We start from the raw sequence: 17,530 nt of genomic DNA, 5'->3' as shown, positions 1-17,530 counted from the left end.
TCTCAGTTATATTTTCAACCTTTTAGCTTTCAGTAAATAAAGAATTTAAAGACACCCATGTTTATTGTGCCAATTATTTTTGCACCAGAACACTTAGTAATATCATTGCTTTTGCTAGTTATGTATTACTACTGACAGTAAGTTATCGGCAAACTAAGATAGACACAAATGAAAACTAATGTGAGTGGGTAATAGTTATGCCTTGGTTATGTAGGAATCATCACCCTGTACAGTGGATAATGTAAAACACTGAATGAGGTTCAACTGACCGTCATTCTATCAATGTCAATTGATAGCCGGAAATAAGCTGTTTTTCATCTCGCAGCAGAATGAACCATTGCATTCATAACAACCACACGTGAGGGTGGTCAAGCTGAAAGTGTCAAACATTAAGCAACACTATTGTTCTCAACATCATCGCACATGGCCACGATGAAAGCTTGACCATGGTCACGTTTGACAACCGTTGTTGCTAGGCATATTTGCATAACTGGTGAGAATCTGCAACGAGACGTAAACTCCCTTATTAAACCAACATGTTGCAACAGTAGTTTTTAGAATAATCTGTTCCTGATGGCTGGCTTGCCTTTGCTGTACATTATACAAAAACAACAAAAATCCTGTTTACCCAAATGTGATTTATGTGGATACCAGCAAGAACAACTTGTAATGCAGCAAGATTGGCAGCCGAACCCTGTATGTTTGCCTCAGTACTCAGTATTTTGTCTATTGCAGATTTCGCTCTCACAGAAAAAATTCTGATTCTTTATTGACATGCTTATTGTCAATAGTTAAGATTGTAACTTTTTGTTTTCAAATTAAGTATTAGTAAATACAATTAAAAGAAACTGAAAAGAAGTATATGAATGAAAATTATGGTACATTCTGAAGAATTCCGTGAAGATCGAGTTATCTAACAAAGAAACGTAACCACCAGCTTTGACTTTTGCCAAGACATAGGATGTGTTTCATACAACTGCAAGATGTGTTGACATCATCATGAAGGTAAACTGCATGATGCTATCAATACAGCTCCAAGTAGACTTGGCCAATCTCTAAATATCCACACCAGATCTAATGAACTCCACACAGACAAGTCATTCAGTAGAATGTATACACACCTCAAGAACGTTAACATGTCTTCTGTTCATGAAAATCATGTCATTTTATTTCACTATTTTTTATACAAAACTACACAATTTTCATCATGAATATGGACTACTTTAGCATACAAGTACATCACTTAACAAAAATAGGTTTACAAAAAAAAGATGCATTGTTTTACCCCCAATGGTCATCGTAATGCTGGCGAGGGTGCAGACAGCATATTTTAAAAACTGCAAAGAAAGTTTTATACTTAAAAACCTACGCAGTATGTGTGTGTATCAGTTCACAGGTGTCATGTTACTGTTGTGACTTGCTTGGACGACAATCATTTGGTCTCACACATAGTAAATCCACTTGAAGCACTCAAATTAGATGACGATGATACATGGTTCATACCCATGTCTTTGTGATTCTTCCCATGTCTGGTCAGTGCCCCTTATTTTTAACTCGGTTAAAATGTAGTGAATGCCCAAGTCAGGTTACAAGAATGAATGAACGTGTTTGTGCTCGCATACATACATGTATATACATGGTGTTAGTAGCGAATACATAATTCATATTTATATGAAATAGTGGTACCAGCAAAAATGCTACTGTAACGGTCATTACTTGAATACCATGTAACAAACAAGGAAGGCAGGGTACCAAGCAATCTGATTAAAATCTGATGTGTTGAATATCGCTCAATTTCCTTCATTTACTGTCATTTTTTCATTTTGTTTGTTCGGGGAGTGATTGCCTCGTCAGGCAGTGAAAAACAAGGAGGAAATTGAGGTAACTAAAGAAACTGAGTCGTATTCAACACATCAGATTGGGTAACAATGTGGCAGTCTTTGTATAACTCATTACTTATACCTCTTATTACCATGACTTTCACCTATGTTTCTAAAGTAAGTACATGACCACAGATTGATTTCATCATCTTTGGAAAGCACTTTTGTGTTAAACTATTTTGACAAAATATAACTTACAGCAAAATGTACAATATTACTTTCACTGAAATTAAAATGATGAAATTACACCATTACAGACATATCCAATAAAAACGTAGCAAGATTAATACTGGTATACCAGTATATACAACAATGAACTAATGGACTCTTAAGTTTATAGTATTACAAATGTACTCACAGAGTCAAAAAAGTCTTTGAAGTGAGTCTCAAATGTTTGCCGACTTGCCATTAGCATCATAAAACACTGCTGATGATGCTGATAAGTCATTTCTAATGATAAATACGTATAGCCTTGGGACAAAGTGAATAGTTAATCTTTAATTAATTAATTCATTAATGTGTAATTTGGAATTATGCTGTTCATACACAAGTAAAGAGGAAACTATACAATCATGTATACCGCCTTAGCAATATTCTACCATAAGTTTACCATAATAGCTCATTTACATAATATAGTATATTACTCACATATAAATATTTACATATTAAAAATAATTTTATATTTCATGTACATTTAAAAAATCTATCCCACAAATGATGAGAAGTCATTTTCTGGTATGAATATTACCACTGAAAATTCCCAAATTAAACGAGACTTACCTGTAAGCAGGCCTCGAAATTCGTTTTTTTCCCCACCTGCCCATTGGGCAGGTGGTTGAAAATTTTACCTGCCCAACCAAAATTTTACCTGCCCAATTCACCTTTCACTAATTTTGTTACTCGTCCTTTAGATCAAGTCTTCTACGGTAAGTACCACTATTGAGCCACCTGTCTAATGCCCTGATCGCAACATAGCCCCACTCTCTGGCCCACCCAATACAATACGTAGTATAGTAACGCATCTAATGATACTCAGTGAACTGCGCGAATCGTTCTCTTCTTGTTTCAACCATTTATATTCTTTCTCCCATTCTTCACGGAATTTCAGCTTTCTTTTCCTTTCATCCTGCTTCCAAAACGTTGTCGATTTGCTATCTCTGTCATCATCTTTGTGTGACTTTTCAGTCTCTTTCGATGTATTTGGTATTGCCACTAAATTATCACTCTCCATACGCAACTTCCCAGCTTTCTCGCCGTCACCACCCTCACTTTCTTTTCTTTCTTGCTTCTTCTTATTTTCATTTGGAGTATCATTGTTTGAAGACTTCGTAAATCCAAACTTTTATAAGCTCATGTTTATTCAACAGCTTTCATTTAATAGTATACGTAACGTCACTTCGAGGTCAGGGCCCGCAGAGGTAAATACTACTTCATCAACACATGACATGGCTGGTCACATGAGTGAAACACATGGTTGCTATTGATATGCAAATCAAACCAATACGTACCTATGACGCGATGTCCATATATGGAGAGGTTGAAAGGTCATTGCATTCTGTCATTAGGCAATGCGGAAATGAAGAAACTTAGGTTTGATCGAAACAAGCTAAGTTACAAGAGACAAATCGACAAAAAATAAAGGCCGAGTCTGCTGACAAGCGCTTGTCACCAGAACAATATGCTGCTGACAAGCGTGACCTTTGACACCCATTATGATGTGTTTTGGCGTCAAGTGTAAAACGTTCTTATTACCCTTGAAATTGATTGCACTTTATCACTTTATCAAACACCATCAGTTCTTAAAACTGTTAATTTACGTGTGATAGCTCCTGTTTTTTCCAACAACCGCGAAGTCCGCCGCGTACACACATGTACACTTCACCACCTATACGCCATGGCCGCGTATGTGATGTAGTACTACGTGCAACGTGTAAACAGTAAAGGTAATTAATCTAAAACAAGTAAAGTTTGTTGCATCAATAACATTCATTATTGTGAAGCTTGGACAGGTAAAATGCGTATAGTTTTTGTGGTGTTGCGTGGTCTTTTTACTTGTTTTCTCCCATGTGCAGTGATAGTCTCAAAGTAATGACATTTGACCTGAACAGCTGACGACAGCTCACCGGCCGCGCAAGTTAAACGCCGAATCGTGAAATAAACATTAAATCTCAAGTACTATTAAAGCTGGGGTGGGAAACTTGAAACTACTACAGGAAAACGACACGGTGACGGTATTACTCCATTCCGGGACTTAATTGTGTCAAAGGTACGGGTCAGTACTAGCGCACATGTTGACTGACGTCGACCAGGCGCTTGTCACGAGAACAATATGCTGCTGACAAGTGCTTGTCACCAGACACTCCGAAAAATAAAACCCCAAAACGATTGCGATAACAATTATTAACCAAATTAGAATAAGCAGTTTATAATAAAGTATTCCAAAAAAAAGCGCCGGCCCAACTGGGCAGGTATGCATAAATTTTACCGGCCCAGCACCACTTTTCACCTGCCCTGGGCCGCTGGGCCGGCGGGAATTTCGAGCCCTGGTAAGTTGAGATTTGATTGGAATTCTACCGAGTGATGTAAGTCAGCAAGGGATTACATATCTAATAATAATGGTAATAATAATGATATCAATGATGGATGAATGCTACCACATTTACACTATAAACAGTGGGCACAATATTCAAATGACCCAGCTGCTCAAGTGTCTAGTTCAGATACATGTAATGTGAAGTACTTCATAAGGTTCATTCTGATTGGTTAGAAAACAAAGAAAACAAACACATCTGTTGGCTGAATTGTTAATGAGTGATAAAGTATATGTATATTTTCCAATCAGTGGCAACCTTGTAATAGCTCACATCGCCCCTTATAGTATGGCTCTAGTTGTGCCTATCCGCTGTGAAATATTACTACTACATGTACTTGCACAGATGTTGATGTTACTTGTTTATATGTGGCCATTATCAAACATGTTTGATCATTAAAACTGAACGTTATTATAATTTCTGCTGTACAATGTAATTACAATACATTGTTTGTGTTTTCTTAAAAACATAGATTCTTAGTTAGCCTAGAGAAATTGTCATGAGCAGTATATGTATATAAAATGTGGTGACTGAACGAGGAAAGCATATGAGTCCCTGGATACATCATCAGTATGGCTGAGTTGACACAGGTAGGTTAAATTCTGTTAGTCTCGGTTACCCAGACTTTGACTGCTGGGGTCTCCACTACAAGATCACCCAGATGCGAGTCTGGGAGAACATAATCCCAAGTCAGTTGCACTGGAAGTCACACACTACATTTCTTCCAAATAAAGGAGAATGGGCTTACGATGCCCATTCTTCATCATTAAGATGTATTATTCATTTTGAGATATGCAAACCTGTTGCAAAGGACCTGGATCATTGAGTGTGCGAAGTTGGACATGAAGTATTCCCTAGAGTGCACTGCTCTGGGAGAAAGATCTGGTGCAGATGACTGTTGGGATTACGTTTCCCCAGAGTCTCGTCTTGACGGTCTTATAGTAGAGCTCCCCAGTGGTGAGAGTCTGCGGGTACTGAGAATAAAATGCTGTCAGCTGTCTTCACATATCAATGGATGGAATAGCTGGAGAAACAAAACAGACAGTCAACATATTAGACAGTTTATATATATATACATATAATTCTTGATACTTTTTGTCCCTATGAAAAATACTAGTAATGATGGATTGTAGAGTACACTGATGGGTTGATGTCTGTAAACAGCTATGTATTAAGCATTACAGATTAGTCATTTGTTAGTAAATTGTGTACATGTATGTACAGCAACATAAATATCTCAAATATTTGATTACAAAATTACAAGGGGTATTGTAAAACTTATTCTTTTGTTGATAGAAAGTGTGGCACAATGACTACAAAACAGTATAACTTACGTTTTGTTGACAGAAGTGTGGTACCATGACTACACGACACTGAGGTGACACTAAATGGATCTTCATAAGGGTTGGGGAGGGATGGGGGTGGGTAAGGGGGTGCAGTATAACTTACGTTTTGTTGACAGAAGTGTGGTACCATGACTACATGACACTGAGGTGACACTAAATGGATCTTCATGAGGGTTGGGGAGGGATGGGGGTGGGTAAGGCGGCAAAGTATAACTTACGTTTTGTTGACAGAAGTGTGGTACCATGACTACATGACACTGAGGTGACACTAAATGGATCTTCATAAGGGTTGGGGAGGGATGGGGGTGGGTAAGGCGGCAAAGTATAACTTACGTTTTGTTGACAGAAGTGTGGTACCATGGCTACACGACACTGAGGTGACACTAAATGGATCTTCATGAGGGTGGGGGAGGGGGCACCTTAGAACTTACGTTTTGTTGACAGAAGTGTGGTACCATGACTACATGACACTGAGGTGACACTAAATGGATCTTCATAAGGGTTGGGGAGGGATGGGGGTGGGTAAGGCGGCAAAGTATAACTTACGTTTTGTTGACAGAAGTGTGGTACCATGGCTACACGACTCTGAGGTGACACTAAATGGATCTTCATGAGGGTGGGGGAGGGGGCACCTTAGAACTTACGTTTTGTTGACAGAAGTGTGGTACCATGACTACATGACACTGAGGTGACACTAAATGGATCTTCATCATGGAATTCTAGTTGTTTTAATAGTTGAGTCTGGTCTTCTCTTCGTCCAAGTCGACCTCTAGCTGATTTACCACAGGAGAACACCTCACCATCTAAAAGAGAAATGTTCTATTAGTATAAAAATAATTCATTTGACAAATATATGCAAAATAATAATATTCAGATCATTTTCTGAAAGACAGTTCAGAACCTAAATCAAAGTCTTGTGATTATAGCTTCTACCTTTAAAATTTGAATATGAATCTGAATAAGAATCTTACTTCCTCTGTAAACTATGAATCAGAAATTAACTCTGTGAAGCCATGACCATATTAGTTTGTAAGATTGAGATCTGAATATGAATATGAATCAGAAACTCACTTTGATTCTTGTGATAAATACTAAGTTTAAGATCTGAATACATATCGGAATCTTAGTTTGATTCTTCTGATGACAACTTGTATTTCAGGATCTGAATATGAATCAAAGTCTTACTCTTATGAGTCTTAGTTGTCTTTTGATCTGTGAATATTAATCAGACTCTGAGTCTGAAATCGGACCTACCTGCTCCTATGGCCACTGTAAACGTATCCCCACATGCCACGTCTATGATTCTAGTACCATCTGGTAGGTTTACAAGACCAGGACGTCTAGTTTGGCCATTCTGATTATGACCCAGCTGACCAAACTGATTTGAACCAAATGTGTAACATTCACCTTCATCTACAAGAGTTCAATTTTGAATGTGAGAATCATTATTTTAAGCCATACCTCAAAGTGACACAATCTGTATGTAACTGAGACCTTATTGCTGGCTTAAAGGTGCACTTAGCTGTAACTGGAACGTGTTTTTGAAAATATTTCAGTGTTCTCCCCCCTGTATTGAGAAAGAATGGTGCAAACACTGTCCTTGCCATCAAGGCTGCCATGCTTTAGTAATCTTTGAATGACAATATCATAATAATATTGTCACATGAAGAGAAATGGCCGATCCCAGTATCCATGTGTGTATGTGTTAAAATACATGTCAGAGTTTGTTCCAGCGTTGAAAACATGCATATTATAATAAAATTGAATGGGTGTTGGTTTAATTATGTGCACATTATAGTAGTGTTTCTAATGACTTCCATGATCTTGCAGTGCATAATTTGGGGATGTCCATAGTTTACACTACTTTGATAACAGGGGGTGATTATTATATCCACACAACAGATGTACTGTTATCTGTTTTTATGTGAAATCATTAAATGTATATCAGATTCTGAAGATTTGCATACCTGTAACAACTGCAGCATGTGATGTTCCTATGGCAACTGTTTTGATTGACAGCCTAGCCAGAGGTTCTGAGACAACTGGTGTAAATGAATGAACTTCTTCAACTTGTCTTGATGAACTACGACCTGTAGAATCAATGTAATCTAATCCCATTTTGTTGTACCTGAATATAGATATGATAAAACAAGATGAATTACATTGCATACAGTTGTCAGTGTTAAGACAATCAGTAGTTGTTTGAAATCAAGTCAACATTTGTGTACTGGCACACATTTTGATTATTTTCAAACATACAAATGCATGAGCATAATCACCCTTGCAGAAGTACCCCGACACACACAACTGTCAGTCACATGGTGGTATGAGTAGAGACTTCATGGTCATACCCATATACATGTACATGCAAAATAACATGCACACGCGCACACACACACACACACACACACACACAAAGTGACACACACACAACCACACAAACAAACATACACACTAACTCTTTGGTACACCCACAGTACAAAATGAACTTTACAGTTACTACCACAGACCAGTAGAGATCCATCTGTAGTAACCAGCATAGAACAATCTACACCATAATAGTAACTAAATTCTTACCTGTTACTACCACAAACTAGTAGAGATCCATTTGTACTAACTAGCATATAACAATCTACACCACAATATAACTAAATTCTTACCTGTTACTACCACAAACTAGTAGAGAACCATCCGTAGTAACCTGCATAGAACAATCTACACCACAATATAACTAAATTCTTACCTGTTACTACCACAAACTAGTAGAGATCCATCTGTAGTAACCAGCATAGAACAATCTACACCACAATATAACTAAATTCTTACCTGTTACGACCACAAACTAGTAGAGAACCATCCGTAGTAACCAGCATAGAACAATCTACACCACAATATAACTAAATTCTTACCTGTTACTACCACAAACTAGTAGAGATCCATTTGTACTAACTACCATATAACAATCTACACCACAATATAACTAAATTCTTACCTGTTACTACCACAAACTAGTAGAGAACCATCTGTAGTAACCAGCATAGAACAATCTACCCCACAGTGTATAGACTTAGCTTGGTAAGGATCTGGTAACATCACTGGTTGTGGTGAATTGAAGGATTCCTGGCTATCAAGACCAAGACGACCTGATGCAGGCAAATAATAGACATAGATTAAGAAATTGTACCATGACAAGATTTCATATTTGTTTTCCAAGGGGAAGGTACTTTGGATATTCAGATAATTATATACTTGTATATTCTCTACAACAATTGACAAAGCTCTAATTTGAGTAATTTAGTGGTAAATTACATTGACTACATAATTGTGTTAGGTGCCTTGTAGAGGATGCTAGCTTGTCTGTTCCAAGATGTACAATGTACAAGAACCTCCCCATACAATGTGACTTATTCTGTTAGTGAGCACATCATGGGGCAGTGAACATGCTAAGTGCTACTTAGAAGGAGGGAGTGATCCCCTGGACATACACTAGATTTACATCTAAATACCATGTGTGTCTTTATTAGCATGTTGTCTTTCACACCGCAGACATCTGACTGCGGACAACAAACAGGGAAAGCAACCAACTGAATTGGATGTAATAACACTTGGTACAGCATGTTGGAAGTACAGATACAAGTATTACATTCCATCATTTGATAAGAACAGTTGTATGGCCTCTGCATAATAGTTCACATTCACAAACAAATTTCCAGTTCTCCTGGCACTTCATGTACACATAAAGAGGCCATAAAACTGTTCTTATCAAACCACAAAATGTAATACAAGTCTCTGCTCCTCCACCATGTCGTGCCAAGGCAAGTGTTATTAATTCAATTCATTTGTTTACTTTCTCTGTTTCTAACATGTGACTTGCAATGTGTCATACTTGGGGTACTTGACTGCTGCAGTGTTCTCTACAGCCATATTTTATGGGCACAATAAGTGCAACAGAAAACACTGCAAGCAAGATGGCAAAAAACCCAGAGTATCCACACAGGCAGTCATATATATTCTGTTGATATTACAAAATTTAATGTTTATCAGAAAACAATAAATTTCATAGAATACAACTGAAATTTAATGTTATTTCATGTTCATTGTACTGTATATGGAATGACAGCATGTTAATTTGCATACTCACATACATGAATGTACAATATTTCTGTATTGCAGTGAAGTAGTGCAAATACCATTACTATGCGTGCTCATCAATGTGAGTAATCACTGATACATGTGTTGTACATAGCCTTTGATTTGACAGTACACAAATTTGTATTTTGAGAAAAAAGAAAATAATCTTACCATTATCTCCTCTGCCCCATGCAAATACTTCATGGTCATTGGTTATAGCAATCACATGGGAAGTACCACATGACACTAAAATCACTTCAAAACCTAAGAGAGCCTCTACAATCTTGGCTTGTGTGACATCGTGATAATTACCATGTCCTAGACAACCATTGGCACCACTACCGTAAGTCATTAAAATGCCCCTGTCTGTAAGAAACAAAATATTACATGCTGTGAATAGATCACCACATGATACATAGAACGTGAGATTACATTACCTGTGAGATATGCTGTGAATAGATCACCACATGATACATAGAACGTTAGATTACATTACCTGTGAGACATGCTGTGAATAGATCACCACATGATACATAGAATGTGAGATTACATTACCTGTGAGACATGCTGTGAATAGATGAACACATGATACATAGAACGTGAGATTACATTACCTGTGAGACATGCTGTGAATAGATCACCACATGATACATGTCGTATAGTAACACCTGATTGTCCTTCTAAGAATCTAGCTGAGAATGTTGGTACTTGTTGTTCTAATGAACCTGGCAGTGTTGTGTCATTGCTAACTGATGAAGTCTGCAAAAATTAAAAAAGTAAAGACCCTTCAATGTTTTGTCATGCTATACATTGTTAGTTTTTTTCTATAACACTAACAAAAGCTTCTCTCAGCTTGCACACAAAGCCTTGATATTAGAGATTGTGTATTTCATTTAGAATTTCTTTGTTACACATACAGTCTTTAATAATAGTCAAATTTGGACAATAAACACTCTCTCACTTGGTGGTTTAAAAGTACATTATTCAATGCACATTCATTATTTACATATAAAAGTTTGCACTTTGGGAGATCACACTAGCTAGTTTTGGCCTACATTGTACTTCTTACATATACTATGATTTCACAATATAACATATATAAAGTCTATGGTTAAATTGCATCTCCTGTACAATATGTTGTTATGCACTATGCTCAAATGAAACTTGTTGAAACCAGTTTGGACCTAGATGTACTTATCAAACATTGTATTGCTAGCATCTTCTAGCACACCCTTGTGAAACCAGTCTAAACCAGTTTGGTGTGGTTGCCATACCATAGATTGCCTCAGCTACAATATCCTTGTAAAATCAGTTTGGTGTGCCACAAGTGTGACACTGGATTACAACAGTTTGGTGCAGTTCCCATATCTACATGTATCTTCTGCAAAACCAGTTTAAACCAGTTTTGTATACTTCTAATCTCATATTTTAATTTACCAAACACACAAAACTGGCTGAAACCAGTTTGGACTGATGCTTACCTCCCATGTCATGTATTCTATTCTCTTGAATTCTTACAAAACTGGCTTAAACCAGTCTGAACTTACCTCCCATATGATAAGTCTTCCACTCTTAGTAACTCCAGCTTTCTGTGTTCTTCCAGTGGATACCTGTGCAACCTGTGTGTCACTATGTGGTAAGGGTAATTTGACAGGAAAGCTGATCCCATTACCCCAACAGAAGACAGAAGACAGAGCTGGTGGCTTTGACAGTCCTCCACTGGAGTCAAGGACAATACTACTGACTGAACCTGTATCAAAATTACAACACACATTTATGTATGAGCAAGAAAGATTTAAAATTGGAAATTTTACACTTTATGTTTACTTTCATTCATTCATCCATTTGTTCATTTATTCATCCATTCATTCATTTATTCATTCAGTCATTTATTCATTCAGTCATTGAATAAATTTGATACATTGCACAGATTGTGACTCCTTCAAGAACATTCTCAATCAACCTTGTGTGCTATACCTATGGTCAAATCATGAACTTGAAGATGTACAGAAAAAAGAAGACAAATGGCATGGGGGAGGGGGAGGGAGATAGATTAGTATTAGTGGAAGAGGAGGGGCAGATAAATGATAAAATTGATGGGGTGAGGGTAGGATGTGAGTGCCTCTCTTTATACATTATGATTGTATTTCCCCTACTCTACTGTTCTGTACATGTACTCACTCTTGTGTGAAGGTGACCTTGCACTGTTCAGTCTTCCACCTTTGTGTCTCATCCCAGATGTGTACGCAGACAAAGGTCTTTGAACTCTGAAATTAAACCATGGCCAGTAGTATACAAAGTTTTACTTGGTGAATACAAATAATGTAGCAATACATACACATATGTCACTGGATAAGTTGATTATGTACATTATGCACATTGTATACCAATTGGCCTATGAGTTGGAGGGAACACTGATGTTCAGTACCTGGACAATGAAACCAGGGGTGCTTTGGTCACATCACCTCTATTATTGATTATACATGCTGTCCATGGTGATCAAATGCATGTAGTAGAACATTGTATTTATTAGGATTTGTGAGTTAGTATGAAGTACCGACACAATCACCTTACAAAACACTACATGAGTGTATTTGTTAATAAAATACCACCAATGGCGTTGTAGCACAACTGTACAGTTTTTAAAAATGATTATCCATGCTAACAATAAGTGTTCATTTGGTGAATGACTATCCAGTTGCCTATCCAACCATGTTGCTATCTTTACGATATATGCTATCATTTGGCTGTTGCTATGGGCGTGGTCTTGTTGCTTGAGCTCCCCCTTCAACGCTGTCTAAACAGATAAAGATTAAACGAGTAGATGTCTTTGACTTACTTTGCTGCAACTGATACTCTTCCTATATCTGTATGTAAATCAAGCAGTGCATTGATAACAATGGGTTCAGCCATGATTTGATTGATAGTAGGTCTTTTACTAGGATCTAGGTGTAACATACTAAGTATTAACTTTCGTAAATCTTCACTGTAGTGGTCAGAGATTGGAGAAAATGTCCCTCGCATGATTTTTAAAACTAAGGCAGGTAAATTCTGTGGAGAGAAATATGGTGCACATATGTTAGTGTTCAACAAAGCTTAAGTTTGCCAACCTTGTCATTTTCTTTCTTAAGTCTGCAGTTTGGTCGTCATGTTAACATGAAATTCATGTTAGCATGACGACTTTGTGTAAGTACTACAATACAAATGTGAATCTTTGCTAGTTTTGAGTCAGTAGTACATTTTGAGATTGTATAGCATAAGAAATTTTGAACCAAGTTACTCACATTCAGTGCAACAGAACTTTCTTCTTGTAAATAGTAATCAATAGTGAAATGTGAATTTTTTTTTATTGATCACGATAATTATATCTTGGATACCACACATACTGTATATCATCAATAATAGCTCAAAATATTGATACAGATAAAAATGACGTTGGTTTGGTGTTTCACTCCTCAGATATGTTTCTGACAGAAAGATGGACACAATTCAAGTCTAGATATTAACAGAGACACAACAGGATCTGTTATCCAATCACGTTCAGCAGTGATAAAGCATTGCCATTTTTTTTACAACAGGCTTCTTCTGAAACTATTACACTATATGGACTTGATGATTTTAATGGCTTCAATTGTGTTCTTTCTAACTGATAATCAACATCATCAACTTGCAATTTTTATGATTACATGTAATTCTACATCCCCACTATGCACAGCACCTATGTAATTCTTTTGCATTTGAAGTTGTCTGAGTGTGTGTAAAAATATCATGTTACATGAGTCAAACACCAAACCAACATCATTTTAGCTGTAAATATAACTTACAGCAGCTTCAAAGGCTCTCTTCAGACTTGCTAATTCATACAATACACACCCTAATGCCCAGATATCACTTTTCTGGTTATATCTGAAGTAGTAGTTAAGGTAATAATATTATATATATTCATATACATACTGTACAATAAGTGTTTAGTAGTTTTAGAAAGCTGACACTAGAGAGGGGTAGAGTAGGAAGAGAGTCTAAGTAAATCAATAGAGTTTTCTATGTATTTTATCATAATTTGAGGAATATAATCAGTTAAATTTGGACAAGAGTTTACAAAAAATACTCAAAATAAATGTGTGTATACTGTATGTACCGGTATGTATGTATGTATGTATGTATGTATGTATGTATGTATGTGTGTGTCTGTGTCTGTCTGTCTGTATGTGTGTGTGTGTGTATGTATGTATGTATGTATGTATGTATGTATGTATGTATGTATGTATGTATGTCTGTCTGTCTGTCTGTCTGTCTGTCTGTCTGTCTGTCTGTCTGTCTGTCTGTCTGTCTGTCTGTATGTATGTATGTATGTATGTATGTATGTATGTATGTATGTATGTCTGTATGTATGTATGTCTGTCTGTCTGTCTTTATCTGTGGGGGTTTATGTGTGTCCGAATGTTTACATGTGGATAAAGGATACGGTTTTCCTTCACACAGTTCTGGTGAGATATAACACGGTGTTCCTACTACAGTGTAAGCTTTACTTTTACTACTCAGTACCTTAGATATACCAAAGTCTCCAATCTTAACCACAACCCTTCTTTTGTTCAATAAAATATTTTGAGTTTTTAAATCTCTGTGTAAAATTTGTTTGGAATGCACATGATGTAAGGCAAATAGCGTCTGAACAAACAACCGAAGCACTTCCTGTAAAATACAAAGAAAGACACATCCTTATTGGTTAGATTTAGAGCAAATAAGACGAGGTAAAAGAAAGGCAAATACAAGATGCTACAGAGATATAACAATGATACAATAATAATATTCCTTACTGCCAATCGATAGAATTGAGAGGAATGTGCCTTGGCGTTGCTAAAAACACTCAAATACAAAAAAAGACACCACAAAAACACCATATAATCACTAACGACTGATAAAAATGCAGTATTATGACATAAAAATAAAATCTTAAAACACTACATTCAAATGCGACAGTTTTGAACTGCTTTTGGAAAGAAACTGTGTAAAAACCAGTTTGTCTTACATTTAAAGGAACTAAAACATTTCCCTGTGGGAAGGAGTTCGTAAAAATGATGCAGATATCCTTTATAATCTTGTTGGATCTTGCTGCAGATTATTCTATTGTATATAACAACAAATATAATAGGGGCTTTCTTTTTCTCTGCCTGCCTGTCTGTCATCCATCTGTCTCTCAGTCTGTCACTATCTCTGTCTGTCTGTCTGTCTGTCTGACTGACTGTCTGTGTGTGTGTGTGTCTCTCTCTCACCCACTCACACAAACATATACATTTACATGTGTTTGTTCATTTACGTATTCTTACCTCCTCTTCCAGTAAATTGTCACCTCTTTGTTGTATATATTCAAATAAAGTACCACCTGAAAGTTTAATTAATAAAATAACCAAGTTAGTAAATTGTCAAATACAACATACTCGTAAAAAAAACATATCACCCTTTAATCTCATCTGTATTGGTAAAAGTATATAGAGAAAAATGTTTCTTCTACACCACACTGATGACCAAATACTACAGTGCTCAGTCTAAAATTTCAGGTATAAATTTTACTTTAATGTATGTGTTTGGAACAAAATAGAATCTCAATACAAAATTATCAAATTGAATTTATATAATGGGTACTCTCATAAACTAGTTGTATACGTTTGAACAAAAAATACATGGTTTATATCTTGGTTGTGTGACGTCATGAAAACGTTCATCTACATAATTGAATACACATATCTATGGTGTTTTGAATACATGATGGTTGTACATGACTGTATAATTCAAAATAAAATATTTACAATCATCCTTTATTTTCCCAAGGTTTTTCTTCTACATGTATTCTGCCTACACAGGTACAAGGTCAATTACAATGTATATTGTTCTCATATATATCTTCCTTCATTCAGGATGTTAAGGATGTCACAACTTGACTTTGACAATGAAGTCACAATGTCTGTCATGTCACTCATACATTGTATTATCCTCAGCTGAGTGAAGGAAAACATCATGGAATAATATCTCCATATTTGGTAAGAGCACAGTATTGGTAAGTATCAATGTTGTCAGATTCTCAAATAATGTTTTAGCATGAAAGAATCTTTCGTTGTTTCTGTAATATTCCCATGTAGCGGAGTGAATACATGAGTGGACCAATGACTGAACCTTTTAGATTAATAACTTTCCTACCTTCTGCATATTCCATGACAATCATGAGTGCTTTGTCTTCCAGGAAGTTTTCATAATATTCAATAATGTTAGGATGGTCTAACATTGATAAGACTTTGACTTCATTAATGGCTGCCTGTCTCTCATCTTTATTCATCTGTTCTACTGGAATCTGTTTGATGATGACAAGTCTGTTGTCACTCTTCACTCGACATAAGTGTACAGTACTGTTGGGGAAATGGAAACCAGTGTGATGTTATGATGGTACGCGGTCAGACTAAGAGCTCAGAGGGACCCAGTTCCCTTCAAAAGCAATCAATCAATCGATCAATCAATCAATCAATCAATAAACCAACCAACCAATATATAACTCGATCAAAATTAATCAAAAGAATCTTCAGTAATGCGGCGATCAAAAAATTTTTTCCTTCAAAAACGGCAGTTAGGATAGCTCAAATAGTAAGTGTAGTGTCCATTAGTCCTTCAACTTCAAGGCTACAGGTATATGTAAACTAATGTATCGAGAACCATGCATTATTGGATATAGGGGCTGTGTTTCATGCATTGAAGTCCTCATCGTGTTGATCGAATGACTTTGTGTTTCTACATGGAACTCCGCCATGATCTGTCCATTTACAAAAAATAAATCATTGCAGTCTCTCCACTGTTTTGCATTCTTGGGTTAAACAAAGACCCTCTAGGTAGAGGAACTATATGGCTAAATCATGGCGGTAGAACTATAATTAGAAGGCAAAATTAAAAGGAACACAGCCAGCTTAGTAACGATGTACACATTTACGTTAGATTCGACATTTGAACCATAACATACATGTACTACATGAATGTCTGTGAAAACCTACCCATATGCGCCTCTTCCGACCACTCTGATTTTCTCATACTTCTCCATGATCAACTCCTACAGCATACAAATACACAGATGACTGGCAAGACTTCACATTTCCGGTGAATCGAGATGAATGAACACTACAGTATGAATAGAACGGATTGACAACTTGGGTAGGTCGCCATTTTCGTTGTACAGCGCCACCAACGGCACACCGAGATTTGCCTAGTAGTAAATCTTGTACGTGTGGGAAGGGCAAAGCGCTTATTATATATAACTTTAATTAGTTCGTTAAACTGAGAATTTTAGACATTCTTCTTTTAGTAGAATTTATTCTATCTGGAACTTCTTGTGATTTGATATTTTATTTGTCATTTATAAAACATTGGAATATTTTTTTTTTGCAAACTATTACTATGAGCTACTCGGCGTGGACAATTTTGATCATGAAAATCCCTGTACCTGGGTGTCAGTCTGTAATTGTACAAAGTGTCGTTTAATTCAATTGTAGTCATCTTGTATTGTAACTAGTTTTTCCCCGTTGTCTTTTACTTCTATGTATAT

At 36.5% G+C, this 17,530-nt stretch overlaps 1 protein-coding gene across 1 annotated transcript; it reads right to left on the bottom strand.

Annotated features, from left to right (window-relative positions):
* Positions 1–4,875: 4,875 nt before the first annotated feature.
* On the bottom strand, positions 4,876–17,142 carry LOC144436615 (serine/threonine-protein kinase Nek8-like). Its single transcript, XM_078125439.1, has 15 exons — positions 16,983–17,142; positions 16,144–16,349; positions 15,276–15,331; positions 14,414–14,640; positions 13,773–13,854; positions 12,788–12,999; positions 12,130–12,215; positions 11,496–11,698; positions 10,563–10,707; positions 10,120–10,314; positions 8,810–8,960; positions 7,785–7,945; positions 7,072–7,230; positions 6,462–6,620; positions 4,876–5,495 (listed from the first exon to the last, which is right to left on the bottom strand). Exons 1-15 carry the CDS (start codon positions 17,027–17,029, stop codon positions 5,473–5,475), a joined length of 2,112 nt encoding a protein of 703 aa, XP_077981565.1. The 5' UTR covers positions 17,030–17,142; the 3' UTR covers positions 4,876–5,472.
* Positions 17,143–17,530: the final 388 nt, after the last annotated feature.

Source organism: Glandiceps talaboti, chromosome 6, assembly GCF_964340395.1.
Source record: "Glandiceps talaboti chromosome 6, keGlaTala1.1, whole genome shotgun sequence".
Classification (NCBI taxonomy): domain Eukaryota; kingdom Metazoa; phylum Hemichordata; class Enteropneusta; family Spengelidae; genus Glandiceps; species Glandiceps talaboti.
This window is presented reverse-complemented; position numbering and strand designations above follow the sequence as displayed.

Bases quoted from the DNA above. Each gene is read 5' to 3' on its own strand.
- LOC144436615 (XM_078125439.1), bottom strand. From the start codon at position 17,029: ATGGAGAAGTATGAGAAAATCAGAGTGGTCGGAAGAGGCGCATATGG. The intron at 13,855-14,413 runs GTATCCTTTATC...CTACTACTTCAG, and splicing joins GAACTGTGTGAAGGAAAACC to ATATAACCAGAAAAGTGATA. The intron at 5,496-6,461 runs GTAAGTTCTAAG...TTGTTTCTCCAG, and splicing joins CACACTTCTGTCAACAAAAC to CTATTCCATCCATTGATATG.